Source organism: Magallana gigas, chromosome 5 (genome assembly GCF_963853765.1).
Source record: "Magallana gigas chromosome 5, xbMagGiga1.1, whole genome shotgun sequence".
Lineage (NCBI taxonomy): Eukaryota > Metazoa > Mollusca > Bivalvia > Ostreida > Ostreidae > Magallana > Magallana gigas.
In genome coordinates, this window is record NC_088857.1 from 26,482,562 (window position 1) to 26,505,250 (window position 22,689).

At 33.3% G+C, this 22,689-nt stretch overlaps 2 protein-coding genes and 1 long non-coding RNA gene across 4 annotated transcripts; 2 read left to right on the plus strand and 1 right to left on the minus strand.

The window, feature by feature from the left end:
• LOC105341563 (ras-related GTP-binding protein C) lies at positions 1–9,678 on the minus strand. Of its 2 annotated transcripts, none has more exons than XM_011448143.4 (9): positions 9,624–9,678; positions 9,145–9,290; positions 5,964–6,058; positions 5,693–5,835; positions 4,363–4,562; positions 3,467–3,581; positions 3,201–3,343; positions 1,981–2,120; positions 1–1,409 (listed from the first exon to the last, which is right to left on the minus strand). In XM_011448143.4, exons 1-9 carry the CDS (start codon positions 9,624–9,626, stop codon positions 1,276–1,278), a joined length of 1,119 nt encoding a protein of 372 aa, XP_011446445.1. In that variant the 5' UTR covers positions 9,627–9,678; the 3' UTR covers positions 1–1,275. The 2 variants fall into 2 exon arrangements, with proteins under 2 accessions (XP_011446445.1, XP_019928214.1); XM_020072655.3 differs by lacking the exon at positions 9,624–9,678 and adding an exon at positions 9,476–9,497.
• On the plus strand, positions 8,064–9,135 carry LOC105330191 (uncharacterized). The gene is made up of 3 exons (XR_004596823.2): positions 8,064–8,511; positions 8,636–8,742; positions 8,849–9,135. It is a non-coding gene; the product is annotated as an uncharacterized lncRNA (long non-coding RNA).
• Positions 9,679–9,791: 113 nt separating the features above from the next.
• Positions 9,792–22,527, plus strand: LOC105341576 (exostosin-like 3). The gene is made up of 8 exons (XM_034454689.2): positions 9,792–9,963; positions 12,896–14,887; positions 16,005–16,106; positions 17,066–17,220; positions 17,599–17,726; positions 18,072–18,216; positions 18,578–18,706; positions 19,339–22,527. The coding sequence occupies exons 2-8, from the start codon at positions 12,979–12,981 to the stop codon at positions 19,546–19,548; spliced, it is 2,778 nt and encodes a 925-aa protein (XP_034310580.2). The 5' UTR covers positions 9,792–9,963; positions 12,896–12,978; the 3' UTR covers positions 19,549–22,527.
• Positions 22,528–22,689: the final 162 nt, after the last annotated feature.

A 22,689-nucleotide genomic window follows, 5' to 3' on the forward strand; every position in this document is an offset into this window, starting at 1 on the left:
GACTATTGATACTTTAATTTACATTTTATTTAATTTGTTTTGATAAAGATGGATATGAAAAATATTACATCAATGAGTAATGCATAGTTATCAGCAACTATTAAGAGCAACATGACCAATGTGTTACCATTGTGTTACATTACATGCATGAGAAAGCATTCTCATATTACAGCAAGGTCATCAAATTTCTCTTGGCACAAAATACAAAAAAAAGATGTTGCAGTAAAATGAGAAATTTCATGCATTTTTTCACAAAACAAAAAGGGACATACATTTGGTAAAAACAATAATGAGAATAAAGCATTTTCATAACGAATATGTCTCCAACTTTCACATCTCTAAATTAGGGACACAGAAATACAATATACATGTATTTAATTAGGTTCCACATTTCTGCTGTAAATGCAAACCCATGACAACAGTTTGACTTTCTCATAAAGATAAATATTCCTGTCATGTGAAAAAGTGACTAGATTTGGTCTACATCTCCATTTTCTTCAAATGGAAATATGCTTTTATTCTTAGATTCAGAACACATGTATACACTGTAAGTATGCATTTGATAACAAAATACTGCAAAAGTCAAAATTAGCAAAGATAGTACATGTATTTGGTTCCCTTATCCCCCCCCCCCCAAAAAAAAAAACAGAAGAAAATAAACATTGATTATATTTGTATTCTAGCATAACATATACTTTCAGCAATCTGCATCTCAAAGTATAACTGAATACATTTAAATACTTCTTTTAAAAAGAACTCCTATGACTATTAAAAGATTATCAAATTCTACATAATTTTCCTCTAATTAAGTACTCTAAAATATCAAAGAAAAATTACCACCCCCCCCCCCCCAAAAAAAAAAAATCCCAAACAAACAAAATCAGTCAAACACATGATATACAAAAAGAAAAAAGTATCAGCATTGATATTCTGAATTGAATGGATCTACATGATCAAAATGTTGGATAGAAAAATATGCAAATGTCAAATTATAAAGTATTCAAATACATCAGACAATGAGGTAACCGATAATATCCTTCAAACAGAAATGTCGAAGTATTACACTGTTAGGCATAAGTGATAACAAATGATCAATTTATCACAGAGAAAATAAAGTCTGTTTTCTTCAGATTGCAATGCATGCCCTGTGTTAGGGAGCATGCTCTGTTCACAGACAGACCGTCACTTGTTAGAGATGGCACTTACCAGGCCACAGGGATTACTGGTGGCCCCAAAGGCCATCATTCTGGATTTTCTGAACACTGGGTTGAATTATCAGTTCACAGAGCCATTAGTGTGGCTGTAGTCCCCCGACGTACTGATGGCCAGCTTGGTGGTGTCTGTGGGACTGACTTCAAACACCTCTTGAATGGCTTGTTGGAAGCACATGAAGTTATAATCTATCACTCCTGAAGAAACATAAATAAATAACATTAAATACATGTACAAAAAAAACCAACTCAACAAATATACTGTAATCCAACTTTTATTCGTGTGCGAGAAATTTTCATGAGGTTAGCGAGAGCCTTGTCGTCACGAATATTTCTCGCCACGAACCAGTCCTTTGTCTATAGTTTTTATAACAATACAGGTTTGGATAAGGCTTGGTCGTGAACATTAGTTGTCGCAAACCAGTTTATCGGCAGTAAATCGCGATATGAAGTCGCCGCGAATAAAAATTGGTTTACAGTATGTTACACCAAGTCATATAAAAATGCAGTTATTCTATAACCCTCTAGTATGGTATTTCTGGCTACACGAATAAGTAGCTTATGGAACTGCTAAAATGTCTGAATTAAAAACACAGGAATATACTGTCAAGAAGACACAAAACAACATTAATATCACGCCTGATATAGCTATAAACTTTGTGAACAGACGTGCAATAAACTTGTTCTTTCAACAAAGAAAGAAGCTCATTTACACTGCTTTCATTTTTAATAGTAAAAGTTTATCAATACTTAGAGACTTTGGGAATACCTTGTTTTTCAAAGCTATCCTCACGGAGTATGCAGACTAGCGCCAGGTATTTGTTGACCTCACGTAAGTACAGTATTGTACCGTTGTTTAGTTTTATTGTTGAACGAGTCTTCTCATCAAAAGCTGCATCATCCCTTTGGCTAAAAAAAATAAATATAAAATAACACTAAAACTTGATATTAAACTAGAGGTACTGTGAGCAAGTTCACAATTGATACCCCCCGCTAAGAAAAAAATCATAACGCGTGTATTTTTGCTATTATAGAAAATATTGGATGAATCTATTTCACTGTCCATTTTCTATAAATAACAACTGCTTTATTTTTGAAAACTGTTAATTTTTAGCTTCTAATATTTCCATTAATACAAGACATGACACAGACAGAATTTAGCTTTTTTGAAACAATGACCTTGAACTTTCTCAATTGACCTTGGGTCAAGGTCATGACACACCCTTTAATCATAAGCAATCTTTGTGTGAAGTAAGAACTTCCAATGTTTCCCAATAAGAAAGATATGGACCGGACACAAATTTTGCATTATTTCTGCCAGTGACCTTGACCTTGCCCGAATGACCCTGGGTCAAAGTCATGACACACCCTTAGGTCATAAGCAATCTTTGTGTGAAGTAAGAACTTCCAATGTTTCCCCATATGAAAGATATGGACCGGACACAAATTTTGCACTTTTTCTGCCCTTGACCTTGCCCAAATGACCTTGGGTCAAGGTCATGACACACCCTTAGGTCATAAGCAATCTTTGTGTGAAGTAAGAACTTCCGATGTTTCTCCATAAGAAAGATATAGACCGGACACGATTGCACAGACAGACAGACAGACGGACGGACAAGGTGATTCCTATATACCCCCCCAAACTTTGTTTGCGGGGGGTATAAAAAAGAAGAGAGTGTAAAATGAAGGGTGCTGAATCATTGTGTTATATGAAGTTACGTATCATTCGTTCTAAATTTTAATACATTTTATGTACTAACAACATAATGATAAAGTTATATGTGTTTAGTAATATGCTAATTTGGCTGTTGGTCCCGAGCTCAAGACTCGCTTTGACTATTCCCTCTCAACATGTCTAGCATAATTCCCATGACCAAGTTTGCTAAATTTTTCCGGGTAATTCAAATGTATAACTTCCACTCCATAAACTTGTGACATCATTTCCCCCTCTTTTTTTTTTGATCAGAGAAATCCAGCCATGGTACTTACCCATATATTGATGAGAGGTCAATGACCACATCTATCATATCACAACAGAGCTCGTAGGACTGCATGTCAACCGCTGAGCTGTCTGTAGCCAAGTATATCTTACACACCACATCAAACAGAAACGCCTTCTCCAGACCGGAATTCTTTTAAAAATTGAAAAATTATTAACATATCAAATACCAGGAGAGTAGAAATATTTCATCGGTTATGTAAAATTATCATACATCCAATATATTATTGAACAAACGTCTTAAGCGACTACTTACAGATATAAGTATATTTAATAAGTTCTCCATCACTGGTAACTGAGGAATCAGCTTTTGAACCACTTTACTAAATGCCTCAAATATGGAATGATCATATATACTTGTTAATGAAAAGCTGAAAAAAGAATGAAGAATATTTGAAGTCATTTACATATGTAAAAAGTAAATATATCTAAATAAAATGAATTTATTCTCAAAAATTCAAATTTCAATAGAGAGCATTCTTGTAATAAAGACGTGTGTAAATTTTAATATGATATGTCAAATCAATGCATTATTATGTAAATAGTTTCATACAGTTCTTTGAGCAAAATTGAAAACTTTAAGGATGCTGAATGCTTGATAAACAAGAGATGTTTGTGAAACACTTATGCCCCCCTCCCTTGGAAACATCCACAAAGAAAATGAACATATTAAAACTGCAAATATTTGAAATTTTTCTTCTAAGTCCAAGGGGCATAACTCTGTCGAAAATTGCTCTATCATACCCAAAATCAAACTTGACATAGATATTATTTAGATAAACCTGTATGACAAATTTCATATCAATATGTGCACCCTCTGCGAAGAAAATGAACAAAAACTTTTGGTGGACCGACCGACCGATGACCGACAGCAGCAAAGCAATATGCCCTTCCTTCTTCGAAGGGGGGCATAATTACTAACACATCTACCTTAAAACTCTGTTTGAAATTTTTGGCCATTAACTATCATTAAGTAATGATTGAGAAATCAAAATATTCTAGCGGCTATAAACTTTGAAATTATTCTTTATACAGTGCTCTTTGTCTGAAAATAGCCTGACCATCCAGCCTTCCTTTTAATTAACAGAAAACATTTGAAGCTTTAACTCTCAATTTAAAATATTCATTTAGGGAAGACCAAAATGCACTTACCTGAGATGGATATTTTCTAGACCGTCATCCGCCAAATTATCGTTGGCTCTCTGGTGGATGTCTCTTTGTGTCTCAATCCTGTGGTCATCCGACAATCCATCGACCTTGTGGATGAACACCTCAAACTTGATGTCAGGGTTAATTCTGAAGGCTTTAGAAACAGTGGTGTGGAGTTTGGCAAGGGCATCTGTGTATTCATCCTGTAAATCACAATCATAATGATAAAATATATACTGTATGGAATAATAGCATACTAATATATTTATACATGTATCCTTACTTAGAAAATATGACAAATTTTAACATTTACATTTGCAAATCATTTTTCTTACATGGAACTACTTATTAAATGCAAAATTTAATTTTTTTAACAGGTTAAAAGGTCATATTAGTCATGTCACAATAGGGGTATGCAATAAACCAAATTGTTATACTTTCATGTTAAATACTGAAATATGATTGGTTAAGACGCAGTTAATAATATTTTCTATTACCCTCAGCGTTAGCAACGCACTTAGCAACGGGTAACATTAAAAAATGTTACATGCGCGAAAATTATGCGCGGACGGCTCGCTGTAAAATTCACGTTATTCCTATAAAAAAGCAGTAAAATTTTCTTAAAAATTAAGACATTCAGTATAACAAAATAAATAGTGCCTGTTTGGGAGGATAACAGTTGAAATTGACACCCCTCGAAAACCATTGTCAACCTCCGCTTCGCGTCGGGTGACAATGGTTTTTTTGGGGTGTCAATTTCAACTTTTACTCTCCCAAACAGGCACTATTTATATAATAGAATAAGTTTATTGCAATTTTATATCCAAAGATAATATATCACAAAACTTTGTTCAATACCAGAATTTAGGATATTCTAACTGGAAAAAAGAGATGATAAATACTCAAATTTAACTAAATAAAATAGTTGGACAATAAAGATCTTAAACTGAAAAAGAAAAAGTTTCAATACATTGCAATTTTTATTGCAACATCACACAAAATATTGCAATATGATTTTTTTTAAAAATATCCCCTCCCCCATGTTACAATGATCATCACATGAGCTTACTGGTAATCTGATGGATGATCTATGAACACAAAATAAGTTTAAATTTATGATCACAACTATAAAATTTATTAAAGTTTATTAAAGTTCACTGGGTTGTTAACTGGGTTGGTACATGTTTAAATCTTCAAAAACCCCTTTGAACTTCACAAGATTTGATAACATTACTAACCAAGCTCATATACCAGTAACAATTTAAGATCATTATTTACTTCTATGTCCAGAAGAAAAAAAAATTCCAGTTCAAGATGTAACCCTTATTCCCACCTGTGCATCAATGACAAAGACTATGGCGGCACAACCCATGATGATTGACTCCGTATCAAAGTTGGCCGTATCGAAGATATTCACATGGTCTGACCCAGGCAGATCCCAAATTTGAAACTGAACAAAAGAGCAGTTGGAGACATCTGAAGCAAATTGAAATTTACATGCAATTATAACCATATTAATGAGCACAACATACACAAATTTGTGAAGGTGATACCTGTATTTTATCAAAAATAAATTGACTTTCAAATTACATAAAAGTTCTTACCTTCTTTCACTATTTTGTTTGTGGCTTCCAGGAATAGAGTTTCATTCGGTGAAACTTTGTGAAAAACAACTTTTTGTATCGATGTTTTTCCACTCCTAAAAGAAAAATTAATTACTCTTAAAGCCAATTTTCAGAAATATTCCTGATTTTGTGTACAGATAACAATAACATCCTGTTATACAATGTAAGATGTAAGAACATTGTGAGGGGTTATTTTCACAAATCTAACTTGGGTGTACATGCTGCGAGCAATGGACCAATGCGTTGAGTGACGACACTTTTGGGATCGCGAGTTGCAGTTATAGAACAAGCATTTTCATTGGCTGTTTAAGAAATCACTTACTCTTACCTGCTAACGCGTTTATTGACAATTTATGCACCAACTGCCAGATGTGTAGTTTAACTCTGTATCAGAACTGCAAAAACTAAATCACTACAATAATTGACGAAGAGTTCTCACAATAATCCCTTCTTGTTTTCTATGGTGTAAACAATTGTCAAAAACACGACATTTAAACAGGTTCTATCCCCAATTTATTTTTTCAGTAAAATGCTTCTTCAATAAATTCAATCATTTTCTCCACATTAATTTAAAATGAGGCAGTATTTATTTTGTTGTAGCTTGTTCTAAAGAATTCACAACAGATACTGACAATAAATATTAGATAAATTGCATTTTATTGAACTTAAACCGATCAATGACACACTTCTACAAGTGTGCATGGGTTTTCAAACATACAAAAAATTTAAAATCTATGGCATGTAAACGTGTTCAATTTACACTGATCTGTGATTAACCTGATTTTGTAACTCAGTTAGTAGGTAAGACATTAATTTTATTGCATGTTCCTCAATATTCATCAGACAATATTAACTACTGATGTTGATGCTTTACTTGCCGCTGACTTTCTCTCAAACATGCTAATCGACCTCGGACTGTAAAATTCACCTGCAGATCGAGTCGCCATTTTACAGTTTTGAATGTACATGTATATAAAATAAACCACACTTCTTCATTTTACGGAGCTAGTGACTAGTGGCTATGCTGTACAATGTCTAATGGATTTCATGGCGTGTGAACCCGAACTTTCCCGTGGATCTACATTTTGCAACAAACTTTTTGTGAGGAAAAACAGTCTGTTCAACTCTTGCTATTTTCCACATATGGTACATTATGAACTATAACGTAAAATATATTTGTTCACTAAACAGTTTCTGACAAATTTCTTCACAATGAACTGAATTAATTAAAACGCACTACCATCTGTGACTTTAATCTTATTCTGGGTTTTTTTCACTAACATTATTTATACATGTATATAAACATCGCCCTGTTTGTTCTTAAAAAAAAATCTGTATGTTATTTTTAACTTGCAAGTTGAACTTTATGATAAGTTTTCTTTCTCCGACATTTCTTTCCATGTGTTAGCATTATGTTCTCAACATGCATTTGAAAAATGGGCAGGTCTATATAAATGTGCCAATCAGAATCTTTGTTGCGAATCGCAACTGAAATACACACTGTCTAGAAAGTACATGTATCATCACTCAACGCAATGCTACATCAGCCGTGGCATGTTCCTTTATGTTAGATTTGCTAGCAGTATATATAGGATCATATTGAACACAATGTCATGAATTTCAACCTTAATAGTCATTGATCTTGTAAGGTGATATGGGTCATCAAGCTTGTAGAGTTTCAACAAAAGAAAAAAAACAGAAACACTGACTCTCTGACCCTGTATCTCAGAAACATATTTATAAAGACCCTTTGAACACTAATGCAAAATTGTTTTTTCTTTATAATACTTAAAAAGAATTATATCATTAGATATCAAGGAGGGGATCATGATGGTCAAATCGAGTTGAATATCGGGGAGCCAGATAGCTCAGTGGTAGAGCACCTGACTAGAGATTCAGGGGGCCCAGGTTCGAAACCCAGTCTGGTCTGTCATTATTTCTCTTATCCCATTACAAATTTTTTCCCTTTTATCGTTTTCAATCGTACTTAGTTGACAGATATGTTTCATTTCATTACAAATCGTCATTTGAACAGGGATGGAAACAATAACTTTAGACAGACCTTAGTTATAAATTCATGCATACATGCCAACCTTCCCGATCTAGTCGGGATTTTCCCGATTTGAAGCATCGATCCCGATTTCCCGATCGGGATTTGTAAATTGTACCGAAATCCCGATTTCGTAAATTTTACGACAAGATACCCCGATTTCCGACATGAATTTTATATCTCGCGCGGCTTCTGTTTGGCCAGCCAATCAGAAATCGGGATTTAGGGTTGCCATTACTGTTTACCTGTGGCACATGTCGTGATAACGGTGATTTGGGATGTGTGAACATGTGTTGGGAAGTTAATTGGAGTTAACTGAGAGCGTGTGTTGATAGTAATTAATCGGCATGTATTGTACACAGAGAGAACGACCTTGGCGATCGAAGTTAATTGTTTTATAGATAAAGAACGAATGAAGCAACTGACCATGCTAACAGCACCGATCGCTTGTAAATCACTAAATGTTTCTGAGTGATGGTATGTAAAAACATTTTCACTTTAAAATTTACTATGATTAAAAATTCCTTTAAAATTTGATAGTCTTTAAACTGTTTAAAGAATTAAATTAAGCTCAGCGTAACTATTTTTAAACGATTTCTAGCGTTAACCATGGTGGCTACAGCGAATGGTGCATCCACACTTGAACAGGCCAATCAGAAGTCGGAATGCAAACGTTTTGCATTGGAAAAAATGTGGACCAAGATGAAGGTTAGTACAATTGATTGTTAAGTGTATTGTAAACCACTTGTATAATAACATTAACATTATGACAAACACTGCATTTAATAATATATATGTATCATATTTTTTGTAGACCATTGTCTAAAGAAAGAGAGCATATGTTTCCTGGCTGCAGATTCTTTTACCATGGACCTGAATTTTAAGCACACTTGTTGAAATCTTTGCATTTGTTGTTAAAGAATAAACCTTTTTGTTTTATATCTGTTAGCTTGTTTGGATGTATTGAATAAATACTTATAACATACAAAAAAAGACAAATTATATTTTTACGACTAAATGTCGCAAATTTGTAGACATGAAAAATGTCGTTCGCGAAAAATCCCCCATGAAGATTTTCAAAAGTTGGCATGTATGTTCATGTATCCATACCTTCGAAGTCCCATCAGGAGTATCCTTGGCTTCTGGGAGGCAACCATGCTCTGGGAATCTGGTTCACTGCTCTCTCCCCCATACTGGTACTCTTTAGGAAAAGATGTTCCAAATGTTGATGACATATCATTTTTATCTGGATAGGACTGAAATTAAAAAAAGCCCAACAACATTGTATCACTGAATACTGTAAAAAGTTTGATATCTAGGCAAATGTAAGCCCTGGGACCTACACCTACACTTAAACAGTATATATACCCACACTAACGTGCCAAAAGTATACAGTACATGCATATGCGATTCTGACATATCTTATTTTATCACAATTCACCATTCATCAGGGACATATATACGTCCATGCATTCATGTATTTACAAGCTAACTGAATCAGATAATTCAAGTGACATCAAGCAGTGCATATATCAAAGAGAATTTCATAAAAGTGAAAGTTGGTTTTGACAGCAAAATCGTAAACCTACCATTTTGAGAGGTTACGTTCATGTGATATAGCCTCGATACATAATATACAATAACGAGACTAAATATACAATAATACAAATAACAATTAATCTTATATTTTTTTACCAAATGTGTTTGAAAAAATTGAAAAACATTTTTGTCGTATGGCTAAATCTTATTTGAAGGATTATTGTGTTCGTGAAACGTTGTAGTTTTGAGATTACAATCCAAGATGGCGGCTTCCATTCATCAAATTTTATCCAAGTCAAACTAAGACTAAGTTAGTCAGAATTAACTGTATGGATGAAATGTAAATCGTTTACATCATAAAATAATGAAACAACATAAGGAAAAATATGGGTAGGTGAAAAATTTATTCTTAACTTAATTATACACTTGACTTTAGAAAAAAGATATTGAAAAATAAACGAAATATGAACATAGCCACATAGCCTATATGAAATGTCACAAAGTACTCCTGCACAGTTTTGATAAAATATATATGACTAAACTAGAAAACAGATGTTTGGATCTTAATGATTTTATTGTTAATTTCATGCAATATATTTCAATTTCTATGAAATATTGTAATATGTAAACAGTGTGACCATTGGTAGCTGATTGGGCCAATTGGGCTTAGCGCAGATTTTTTAGTTAAACTAAAAACAGAGTTTCAGAGTTTTATGATGTCAACTCAATTGTAAATTTGATTTAGAGTGTACTAAGATTTGAGGCTTGGAGTTGTACCTGTGAATTGTGTCAGCAGTATATTTAAGACTGTTTTTAGTATCAGCAAGGCGATTGATAAATATTCTATGTCATCAATAAGTATATAATATGCAAATATGAAAAAATCCTAATTTAGGAGATATCATATGCAAGGCAAAGCTTTATACGGTGACTATAAAATCAGTCGTCACAAGTTGGTGTTTAGCTTGATCAATAAACAATTAACGGGCATATCTATTCGTATACATTAACTAAGCAGAAAAATATAATTATCTAGATAAATTTTGAAATTATTCAATCGAAATTTGAATTATTCTCCTCGGGAAATAAAACCAGTTTAACAATGAGCCCACTTGATTTCAGACTTGTTACATATACGACTGATTCTCTGAAGTCACCGGACAATGCCTTGCCTGTATTATAATCACTCCCGAATTGGGATCTTCCTATATTTCCTGATTATATAAAATGATTAATAAAATGTTTATCAATCGCTTTGTTGATACCAAATACTTTTTTTTTCAATTGTTTTAGAAATACTGAGGTGGATTGAAAATACAGTCCCTATTAACTATTGTTTCAATCCAATGTTTTCTCAGATGTCGGCATTAATTTGTTCCCGCCCATTTCAAACGTTTTGACTGTAACAAGTGAAATTGACATAAGCTGTATATTTCCAATCTTTCCAGTTAATGTTCAGTGGTCTTATACCATATTTTTTCTACGATAAAAGGAATTTTTTCCTCTGAAGCAGAGCATCCAACTTATCGTCCAGATCGACTTGTCTAAGGTTGGAAAATTGTCAAAAATAGCATTAAATATCTTGGTTTTAATCATCTATAGTTGGGTGTGTGATTGGAAATTACCTTGCTGAATTCCCTGTTCATCTTTATTAATTATCGTTTTCACTCATTTGTTTACACTAGTATGCAATTCCATAATAATAACGGTTATTATAAAATGGTTTATGTCTTTGATCAGTTTTACCGTTCCGTTTTTATAAACACATTGTTACATGATATCAAGTGGGATGATAATATTGCGTGATAAAATTGAAACCAAATTTGAATGGAACAAATTATTGCAGTAAGTCCGGGGAATGTTTATAAGTTTTATTATTTTATTAGTAAAGAGTTGTTAGTGGAAAGTATAAATAAGAAATATTTGATGGTCAAATTCTATCTTGAAATATATATAATCGGCAATTATCAATACTATTGTTTATAGTGAGATCTACATGTATACAGCGTGTTCACAACCTGTGTATATACAGAGTACCGTTATAAGGTTGATTATAGTTCATTGATTAATTATTGTCCAATTCTTTGATTGTTGTTCAATAACATTAATGTATATATGTCGTATATCGTCATTATCAAGTCATACAAATTATCGATCTACTTCTAAGAGTGTCTGTGAAAAGCAATATCATGTAACTGCATAACTGGATACAAAGTAAACAAGTTTGATCAAATCATAGTAATTGCGGTTTATTCCCATGTAACTCAAATTCTGAAATTCTTATTCCCACCTTGCTAGAATTGTAACTTTCACACCTGAGTGAGCACTGCGTATAGTCTGTTCTAGGTGTGAACTACCTGTATAAAAATTACTTGTGATATATAGTTATATATTCTTGACAATATGGATTTACAGTGTTTTAAAAACTTTAAAAAACTATTAATTATTGAAAGGTTAAATATTTATGAATTGAGTAAATATAATAAAATTTTGATTAAAAATCTACCTAAGGTCAATAATTGAACAGACTATAATCACCTGTAGTTAATTTCCTTTGATCTTCTGATACCGGAAATTGTTAAACAAACATTGACAACGCGCCGAGTCAACAGGTGGCTACTTACATAATGGCGAATACACTGGCAACGGTCAGCGTGGATAATTATTTTAATACAAATAAAATATTTCTGACAATGTAAATTTAGTTTACACTCATACAACTTGCATAACAAGTGATATCGAGAATTGTATACAATGCAAGCGACTTTATAGATGTTGCCGGTATTTGAAAATATGATGCATAAGTTTAAAGCATAATTGTTTAAATATTAATCATTGATAATAATTGGTAGCAGTATCGGGGACATCCAATGCATCATACACTGATAATGTTACTTGCAGTTTGTATGCCAATTAAATTTGTAGTGATAAGATCAACGTATCATCTGAATCTACGTATCATAGGAATTTGTTAAAATATGGGCTAAAAATGACCAGTCATCCGCATCGAAGATTCATCCGAAAAATACAGTATAATACCCAGTATATAGTCCTTTCAAAATCAATTTATCTGCTGGTTCTTCCGAGAATGTGTAATGGGAAGCAATTTACAAAGAAAAGTTGGTCCATAATCTGATGCACAAAAATTCCATAGAATCAATGTGCAGTTGGTTCAAAATTTCTTCTCGCACCTGTCTTGCAGGTAGAGCTTTGCTTCATGCCAGGATTGCTTATTTTAAAGTATCATACAAATGTACGTAAAATAAGTCAAAAGTACCTGTACATGATATGTTATAAAGCTAACACTTTATTTTTGTTTCAGGGACAGTCGGAAGCTTGATTCAGATTAGATGAGTATGGACATATTTAATTTTCTCTTTTGAGGTGAAAGAGATATTTGGAAATATGATGGATTGTCGAAGACGCCTAGCAGGCAAACAGGGTTTTTTCCCCTGGCTACAACAAGTGAAGCTTTCAAGACTTGTTATTATCATATTTGTTGTCTTCATTTGTATATTTCTAATTGTACATTACTTCCTGTCTGACTTGAGCCCTGTTGGAGAATCTCCTGCAGGTCATAGGTCAAGGTTGAAACTTGATCACTATGGTGAGGATGAAAGGTTATTCACGGCACCTAATCTGAGTGATGAGATTATGAAATTGTCAAAGATTAAAGCATCTGTGAACAATGAGCTCCGTGAAATGGAGAGTAAACGTCAAACCTTACAAACTCAAATATCAAGATATCAGATTGAATTGGAACATTTACATAATGTCAAAGACACACTAGAAAGGGAGATCAAGTTAACAAAGTTGAATTTGGATCAGTTGAAAATTCAAAAAGAGGAATTAGATGAAAAGTATGTTCCTATTCTACGCGCGCCACAGAAAATTCTCCTGGGACAAGAGTCAGGTGTTGACATCTCTCCTCCGAACACTTCATCAAACTGTCGGATGTTCTCCTGCTTTGACTACTCGCGGTGTTCTCTTCTTTCAGGCTTCCCGGTGTATATGTATGATCTGAAACAGCTCAGAACACTGTCCTCAGTGGAGGATTTCATCAATTCTTCAGTGTCTTTGGCTTTTAAAAAATCTCCATATTTAACAAGTGACCCAAGTAAAGCTTGCATTTTTATAGTTGTCATTGGACAATTTCAAGAGATGCAGGTGGTGAGCACAAAAGACATGGAGAGTTTCCTACACAGTTTGCCCTACTGGCATGGTGACGGACGCAACCATATTCTCATTAACATGATGCGCAATTATAAATCAACTGACATATTCGCAAATGTCAAAACAGACCGAGCTATTGTAGTGCAATCAACATTTTTAGATACAATTTTCAGACCGAAGTTTGACATTGTCATTCCACCAGCTCTAGGGAATGCCGATGGAGATGTTTGGCAGGATCTGCCATTAGTGTCTCCTATACGTAGAAAATACTTTTTGTCTTTCTTGGGTCAATACAAGGGCATCATTGCTCAAAATAGTGCCAAAATTGAAGGTGTGGAAAAAGTTTCTCAAGACTTGTCTGAAAATAATATGTTATCTAGCATTGAAAGTGCCATAGTCTCCTCATTAAAAGATATAAAAATTGCAGACTCAAATGAAATATTAACTCAGTTTTCATGTGATTCGGTTGCTCCAGGGGCCATTAACGGGGAATGGAGCATGTGTAGCACGGAAATTCAAAGAAAAGAGACACTGACGCAGTCCACGTTTTCTCTTATCATTGCTCCATCTAACATTTCATATGTGTCAAGTACAATTTTTCAGTTAAGATTATATGAATCTCTCAAATATGGAGCCATTCCTGTCATATTGGGAGAACATGTTCAGTTACCATACAGCGAAGTCCTAGAATGGAAGGAAGCTGTCATAATCTTGCCAAAAGCCAGATCAGCGGAATTCTACTTCCTTTTGCGAACATATACTGATAATAACATTGCTGCCATGAGGCTGAAAGGAAGGTTTCTTTTTGAAAATTATTTCAGTTCAACGTTGAAAATTGTCAACAGTCTTCTTGCCATTTTGCGAAGCCGTTTAAGTATACCAGCAGCTCCTATACATGACGTTCCTTCTGTGAGTGTTTTCAATGATTCATTTGTTCCTCTGGCCTTAGAGGGGTTTGAGGTGAATCCAGAAACTGACGAGACTTTGGGTCCGGTGGAGTCCCCCTTTCCATCCATGATCTTCAAGGAAAATTTCACACAATTTCTTAGCTATCAGAGTTGGAACAAAATGGGACAGGTCTTCAATATGTTTCCATATGATGCAGAAGAAAAGATCCTTCCTTCTGAAGCTAAGTTTTTTGGTATGTCATAAAATACAAGGTTACCTCAGTATTTATGTTGCATTTAAAGACTCAATATTATTTTCATCATTCAAGGTACATGATCATGAATTTCATATTTGTGTTAAAGTATTTCTTTTATAGTGCATGCCTTTTTATGGTATCCTGCTCTCATTTAAATATTATTATGAAATAAGCATGTTTAGAATGGTACATGCATTTTGTAAACACATATTTTAGATAAAATAAACAAAATAATGACATTTCTTTGTATGAATAAATCATTGAAAATCATCTTCCCAAGTTCAGAGTTTATGATCTGCTCCGCTCCATATAAATTTATAAAGAGCAGAACAGATCAGAAACTCTTGACTTGGGAAGATGTTGAAAATAGAAAAGAAGGATTTCATGAAATATTGGCTGAAGGAAATAAATTCGGAATTTTTAGCTTAAGTGAGCTTTCCTGATCCTTTTTGTCCTGCATATGTCTGTCCATTTGTTTGTTTGTAAACTTTTTACATTTTTGACTTCTTCTCCACAACCACTTGGCCAATTTTTACCAAACTCGGCACGAAGGAGACTCTGGTAAACTTTACCAAAGAATCCTTTGTGCTGAGTTTGGTGAAGAGTTTTCGAGTTGAAAATGAAGAGCCATACCCTATTTTATAAGGATATATTTAGGAATTATTGAAAATTTGTTTAGCATTTTTTTTCTTCAAAATCTTCATCTCAAAAACCATTTGTCCAGAAAACTGAAACTTATATGGAAGCATATATCCTCAAGTAGTGTAGACCCATATTTGTTCAAATCATGATCATTGGGAATGGGAGGGACCATGCTTGGAACTTGAATTTTTACATCAAAATAAATAGAGAAAAATCCTTAGAATGTTCTTCACAGAAACCATTTAGTCAGAAAAGATAAAGGCTGTGTAAAAGCATCCTCAGAAAGTGTAGACCAAATTTGTTCAAATGATGATCACGTGTGTAGGGAGAGGTCACAAATATATGTTGAATTTCAACAAAGGAATAAATAGGGAAAACACTTCTCAGGTGAGCGATAAAGCCCTTAGGCCTCTTGTTTTTATCTTGCTTGTTTTTTGTTATTTACCGATGCAGTGTATATGATTATTTTCAGGATCAGGATTTGGATTCAGACCCATAGGTAAAGGATGGGGAGGTGCAGGGAAGGAGTTTAGTGAGGCTCTTGGAGGGAATTTGGTCAGAGAACAGTTTACAAGTATGTAATGAAACAAACTCTTGATGATAATTGTAGAACATTTGTATTACATCATGTACTTGATTTATATTAAACATAGATTTAGTGGAATTAATGTTCTATACAGGAATTAGTGTGTGATGTATGCTAAACTCTTCTGTAAAGGTTTTTACACAGCGAGTTTTACAGAAAAATAGTTCATATAGCTGGTGTCTATGAAGATTCCAAGTATTTAGCCTTTCTTGAAAGCTGTGTTAGTTCTGATAAATTAATGGTGAATTATTTGATAGCCTTTGTTTTTCAGCACATTCAATTCAATTCAGTAGGAAGAGGATGTTGGAGGGGTATTTTCCAACATCCTGATACATGTAATAGAGATGCTAAGCCTACATTTTCAAAATACAGTACAGCAATTTTAGGTTGATTTACATGATACAGATACGCAGATACAAACAAAGTCTTATATTTTTTAAAGATGATTTTTTTTTCAGACTATTATATTTGTAAATTTTTTTGGAAAAATTCAAAATGGGAAGCTACTTACATGTATGTATATATAATGACATTCCCATAGCCATGCGGGGCAAGTTTGATAACTTGTCTTGTAATCCCACGTCAATTATAAGTTGTTCCTTGTTTCTTGATTTGATTTGAACATATTTTTATTGTACCAGGTTCTAATTTACAGGGATTAGGCACAAGTCCTATAACTTAGATCTCCCCTCCTCTCCCTTCTTGTCTTCTGTTAGTGTCCAGACCTGATCTAACATGACCAAGGTGAATGATTAAGTTACAAGGAGAGCAGGCCCTGCTATCACCAACTTTCCTCAAGTCAATACTCGGCCTCAAGTCTGATATTTGACCTCAAATTTTTGCACTTTTCTTTAAAGGATTTGAGTTGAGGAATGAGATGAGTGATTTGAAAATTTTGGTGACAGTGGAGCTAGAGCAGATAACTAGGATCTCTTCTTATTTTACAGTTGTGATGCTGACTTACAAAAGAGAACAGGTGTTAATCAATGCTCTTCAAAGGTTGAAGGGTCTGCCTTTCCTGAATCAGGTCATTGTAGTCTGGAATAACCCCACTCCCCCTTCGGCTCTCATAAGGTGGCCAGAAATTGGTGTGCCTGTCAAGGTATTTATGATGTTTCCTGAAATGTTTTTTTTTTATAATTAGTTATTGGGAAGTTGATACAGCTGAATACAGATAAAAAGTATATTTGGAAGCAGTTTAAAGATTTGGTATTCAGAAAAAGAACATCAGAATATTTTGGCATTTGATAAGTGAGGTTGAAGATCATTCTTCATCTGCAGAATTATTATTTTAAAAAAAAAAAATTATTGCTTTGATATGAATCAGTATGCAATGTGATTCTTTATTACGTCACAATGCACAAGTATGAGATAATTGCATTTACTGTCCAAAATAATTATAACGGGTATTGAAGCTTGCACATGTTTGAGATAAATGCATTTACAATGTACTGGTACTGTATGAAATAATTATTAACAGGTATTAAAGATGGAGAAGAACAGCCTCAACAACAGATTCCTGCCATTTAGCAGCATCGAGACAGAGGCGATACTCAGCATTGATGACGATGCCCACTTAAGACATGACGAAATTGTCTTTGCATTTCGGTAAAATAAAATTTATATTCACGAAATGTTTCAGTTTAAGCATTTACAGGCATTTCAACAGACAATAATTTATTAATACACTTACACATTAATACTTGATACTCAGAAGTTAGAGAGATTTTTCCTGATTTTTTGCTCCCTGATATATTATGATATAAAATTGTATCATATCATATGTACAATATTGTATTGTACGATATGAGACAATATATATATATTGTATCATACCTACAATATGATGTAATAACACAGATTGATTTTCAAATGATATGATAATGGTGATCTCATATAGGTGTATCCATGTCTTGTTGAGATCTGTAATTTGATTTCCTAGTATGTTTTCAGAGTATGGCGAGAGGAAAGGGATAGAATCGTAGGATTTCCCGGGAGATACCATGCTTGGGATGCTCAAAGTAAGGCGTGGTATTACAATGCCAACTACTCGTGTGAGCTCTCCATGGTTTTAACAGGGGCTGCCTTCTTCCATAAGGTAACAAAATGAGTGGGAGAAAAAATCTGATCAACTTCAAGTTCCTAAAATTTCATCCTTAGTTGTTGAACACCAATGTACATGTACATGGATTTTGTGGCTGAATGGATTCCAAGAAAAATTCAATTTAATGTACAATAAAGATAGAAAAGTAGATTGAACCATGCTTATAAATTTACATATCCTCAAAACTGTACCTTTTACTACATGTAAATTTTTGATGCCTACAAATATATGGAAATACTGATAAATGTGGATGTATATGGACTGATTTTCTCAATGAAAAGATATATGACTAGGCATTTTAACAAGCCAATACATGTATTATTATTTTGCTATTTTCTGTTTTGAATTTCTTTAGAACTATGCATATCTGTACACGCACATCATGCCTCAGGCCATCAGGGACAAAGTAGACGAATACATCAACTGTGAAGATATAGCCATGAACTTTCTTGTCTCGCATATCACTCGGAAACCTCCAATGAAGGTCAGTCTCTAACTGTTGTGTATTTTGAAATAGACCAAAATAAAATTATTGTGTGTTTGGAATTGCCTCTCGCTTCATTGAAATACCCCCGCTGACAAAATTTTATCAGCCAAAAATAAGGAACTTTTTTTTATATGGAGAATTTTATTTTTTTTACCAATTTTTAATCGGTTAAACTTCGATTGTGAAAAATATTTTTAAAAATTCCCTCCCTTCCTCTTGGGTCTAGAAACCCCTAGGCGGCAATTTCAAACCAACATTTTTTAAGGATGGTCCTATTGACGAGAACATAATGAACATCTTACAGTACATTTTTATAGATACAATTACCTATCGCAAACGAAATGCATACACTTTGCAAATATATGTGGTCTCTGATAATTCTTGGCATCAATTTTTGTGCAGTGCACGAAAATCACAATTTCAAGGATACTTGATGATTCAATTAATCAGTGTATCATGGTAAATTGCACTTGAATGATCATTTGATTTCAAGGATCATCCAACAACGAAATCTACAAAAAGTAGTATTCAACAAATATTGATTAAACCACAGTACATTGAATATCATCTGGATTTAATAATACAGATACAGATAGTATTAGATGACGTGGAGTGTTTGACTTTGGCAGGTGACTTCCCGCTGGACTTTCCGTTGCCCTGGATGTCCGGAGACCCTGTCCAGTGACATAGAGCACTTCACCGAGCGACACAAGTGCATCAACTTCTTCGTCCAAGTCTACGGATACATGCCTCTCCTGTATACACAGTACAGAGTCGACTCAGTGCTATTCAAAACAAGGTTGCCTGTTGAAAAGCAGAAGTGTTTCAAGTTTATATGATAGGATCAAATTATTCAAGTTCCTATGCATTTTTGAATAAAAGGGGCATGGTCAGTACTCACAATTTTTTTTCTTACTTTTTTTTTTACTTTTCAATGTTTAAGGAACCTGAAATGCTCAGTTGATTCCTTGTGTACTGGTATAGGCAATGGTACTCAGATGACTGTTATAGCCTGTGAGCCTCATGTTAAATACCATACTAAGATATTTCTAATGGTCACTCGTCAAGTTATAAGCAAAATACAGAGCTCATAGTTCTTTGTTTTGTAAACAAAGCTCATACCTTGCATTGGATATACAGGCAAAGGCTTTGTTTTGTTTGTTGTTTTTTTTTAGATTTTTCTACCTTTGAGTTTTATATGACCATGTTTTAATAGTTTATTAGTGTTTTCTGCAATTCTTATATTCTTTGAAAAATGTATCTTTTCTTCCATGACTTCTATGTAAACAGAAACATGACACAAGCCATGTAAACCTATCAAAGAACTGTGAGCTCTGTATCTCACTTGTTACCTGTGAACTGGTGTTAAAATTATGTCTGACCATTGAAAATACCTTTGTAAGCACTGTAAATGTTAAAATTTGAAAAGTAAAATTTGAAGGAAAAAATGTGATCTTTTCCCTAAACAGTTTAATTTGACTGTTAATTTCTCACAGTCAAACAATTTTGCTTTTTAATTAGTGCAAATATGCAGAAAAGTGACTTTGTAATTTAAGGGTAAGTAGAAAAAAATTAATGAAATCAGAGAGTTCATCTTCTTATGTAAGATCCAGTATCAATGTCGAATTTTTTACTTCAGCTTTAATACGATCAAATGTGCCCCATCAAGTTTAGGGAGGTACTTCAAGTTTTACCTGATTTTGTGACATTATAGCTATCAGATTCAAGCATAATAAACTTTTGTTAATTAACAAAAGCAAAATGTTATGTTTCAATATTATATCTAATTATATTTAATATGGCCAGTGAATAATGTTGTAAAATATTTTTTTTATGTTTGAATTTTTTTCTCATTAAAATCAATGATATTAATGATTTGTGAAATTCTTAAAGAAGCAAGTGTTCAAACATACATGCCAACCAGTACCTAGATCTGTTTTTTTAAAACAGTCGTCATATTTTTATCTTATTTCACGACTGTATTGTTATCTATGTTGCAGTATTTATTTCATGATCACTACGCACAGAATACAAAATTAATATACAAATATACCGGTAATGGAAGAAAGTTTTTATTACCAGTAATTGGCTACATTTCAAATATTATGATATTGTGTTGCATGATGATAGCCCATGTAATCAATTGGTGCTATGTGCATTTTGGAATGATTTCTAATAATTCTGTGATATGCTTTTTAACTGTGCTTGTATCTTGTATCCATTTCATTTTTTATTACTACATATATCATGTATTGGCATATTTGATAGCATTGTGAATAGAGAAAAGATCTCACAAAACCTACCAGTATATGTACAAATGTATTATGGATTTGAGAGTAACTTGACTGATTTTTTAGCTCACCTATGCTGAAAGGCTCAAGTGAACTTTTCTGATTGCTTTTTGTCCAGCATCCATCTGTCCATCTCATTCTGTCTACCTGTAAACAATTTAAAAAAATTTCTGACTTCTTCCCCAGAAGCACTTCGTCAATTTCAAGCAAACTTAGCACATCACATCCTGTAGTGAAACGAATTCAAGTGTGTAAAAATGAAAGGCCACGCCCTCTTTCAAAGGGAGATGCTAAAGAATTGCTTTAAACTTGTTGGAATTTTTTTTTTAAATCTTCTAAAAAGCCAAGTTTTTTTTCAGAAAAGCTCTAACATTTGTGGAAGCATCCTTATGTGGTGTAGATTTAAGATATAATGGTAAAATGTAGAGAAAATTTGATGATGTCTTTTTAATAAAGATCTTCTGTGCTAAATTGCTCAGATGGTGTGCAAGTGAAGGCATAAAGCTGATTATCAGAGTTATGGTTATTGAGCTCAGATGAGTGTTGTGGCCCATGGGCCTCTTGTTATACAATGTCATTTCATAACATAACAGTTACTCATAGATTTGTGCTTAAATATTTTGTTGTCATACATTGTGCAAATACTGTGCTTTTATTAATATTCATGAGTATTTATTTATGTGGATTTTTTTTAAACTGTTGTTTCTAGAATAGTTTACATTAATTTGTTAACAATGGCTCCCAGTTTACATTTTCTGGGTCTGTTTTTTTTTTACTTCAATGAACATTTGATTTGTTTTGCTGAACAATGAAATTCAATATAAAAGTTTGGAATGAGATCACTGATATTTTGTTTACACCTTAAAATTTTTCTTTGAGTGTATTTGCAAAAGATAAAAATTCTTAATGCATGAGGAGATAGGGTACATAGTAAGAGCCAATAGTCAGAAATTAGGTTTTTTTATCTAGTATTTTGGGTAAAGTTTAATAGAATATTTCTAAAACAGCAAAAACTTACACCAACGTTTGATAATGAACTTTCTTCCAGTTTGTACATGTATTAATAGTGTTTCTTCTGTTTGTCTGTTAATCTACATACATTGTATATGGAGGTTGGGGTATTGGAATTGACCCTAGGACATATTTGTTTGAACTGGACACCCGGATTAAGGAAATATACACACTTTTATTTAGAGACCTTGTAAGCAGTTTTTGAGATATTTTGGAGGACAAACAAAGAGGTGGAGGATTGTCCAATGAGGAGTAAAAATAAACCTCCTCATGTAAAGGGTGCTTTAAATATGCGTTTTAGATCTGTTCTTAGATTTATTTTAATGTTGCTTAATACAGAGTTAATTCCATTCGTACATGTATATGTTTAACTGAAATTGCTTCATGTTGTCATATTTCACATCTTGGTTTGAAATAATGTTAACTTATTCACTACATTTTTATATTTATGTACAAAACATATAATTACATGTATTTATACATATTTTGAGTTCACATTAAAGGTTGCAAATATTCTTTCATTGTTTATTGTAATGAATACATTCAAATAATTCATAACACTTTACCATTTTTTTTTTTTACATTAAATTGACACATATGGTTACTTTCTGGTATGAAAATGAAAGGATAACCCTTAAATGGTCAAGGGCAGATCCTGCCATATGATATAACAAGTAA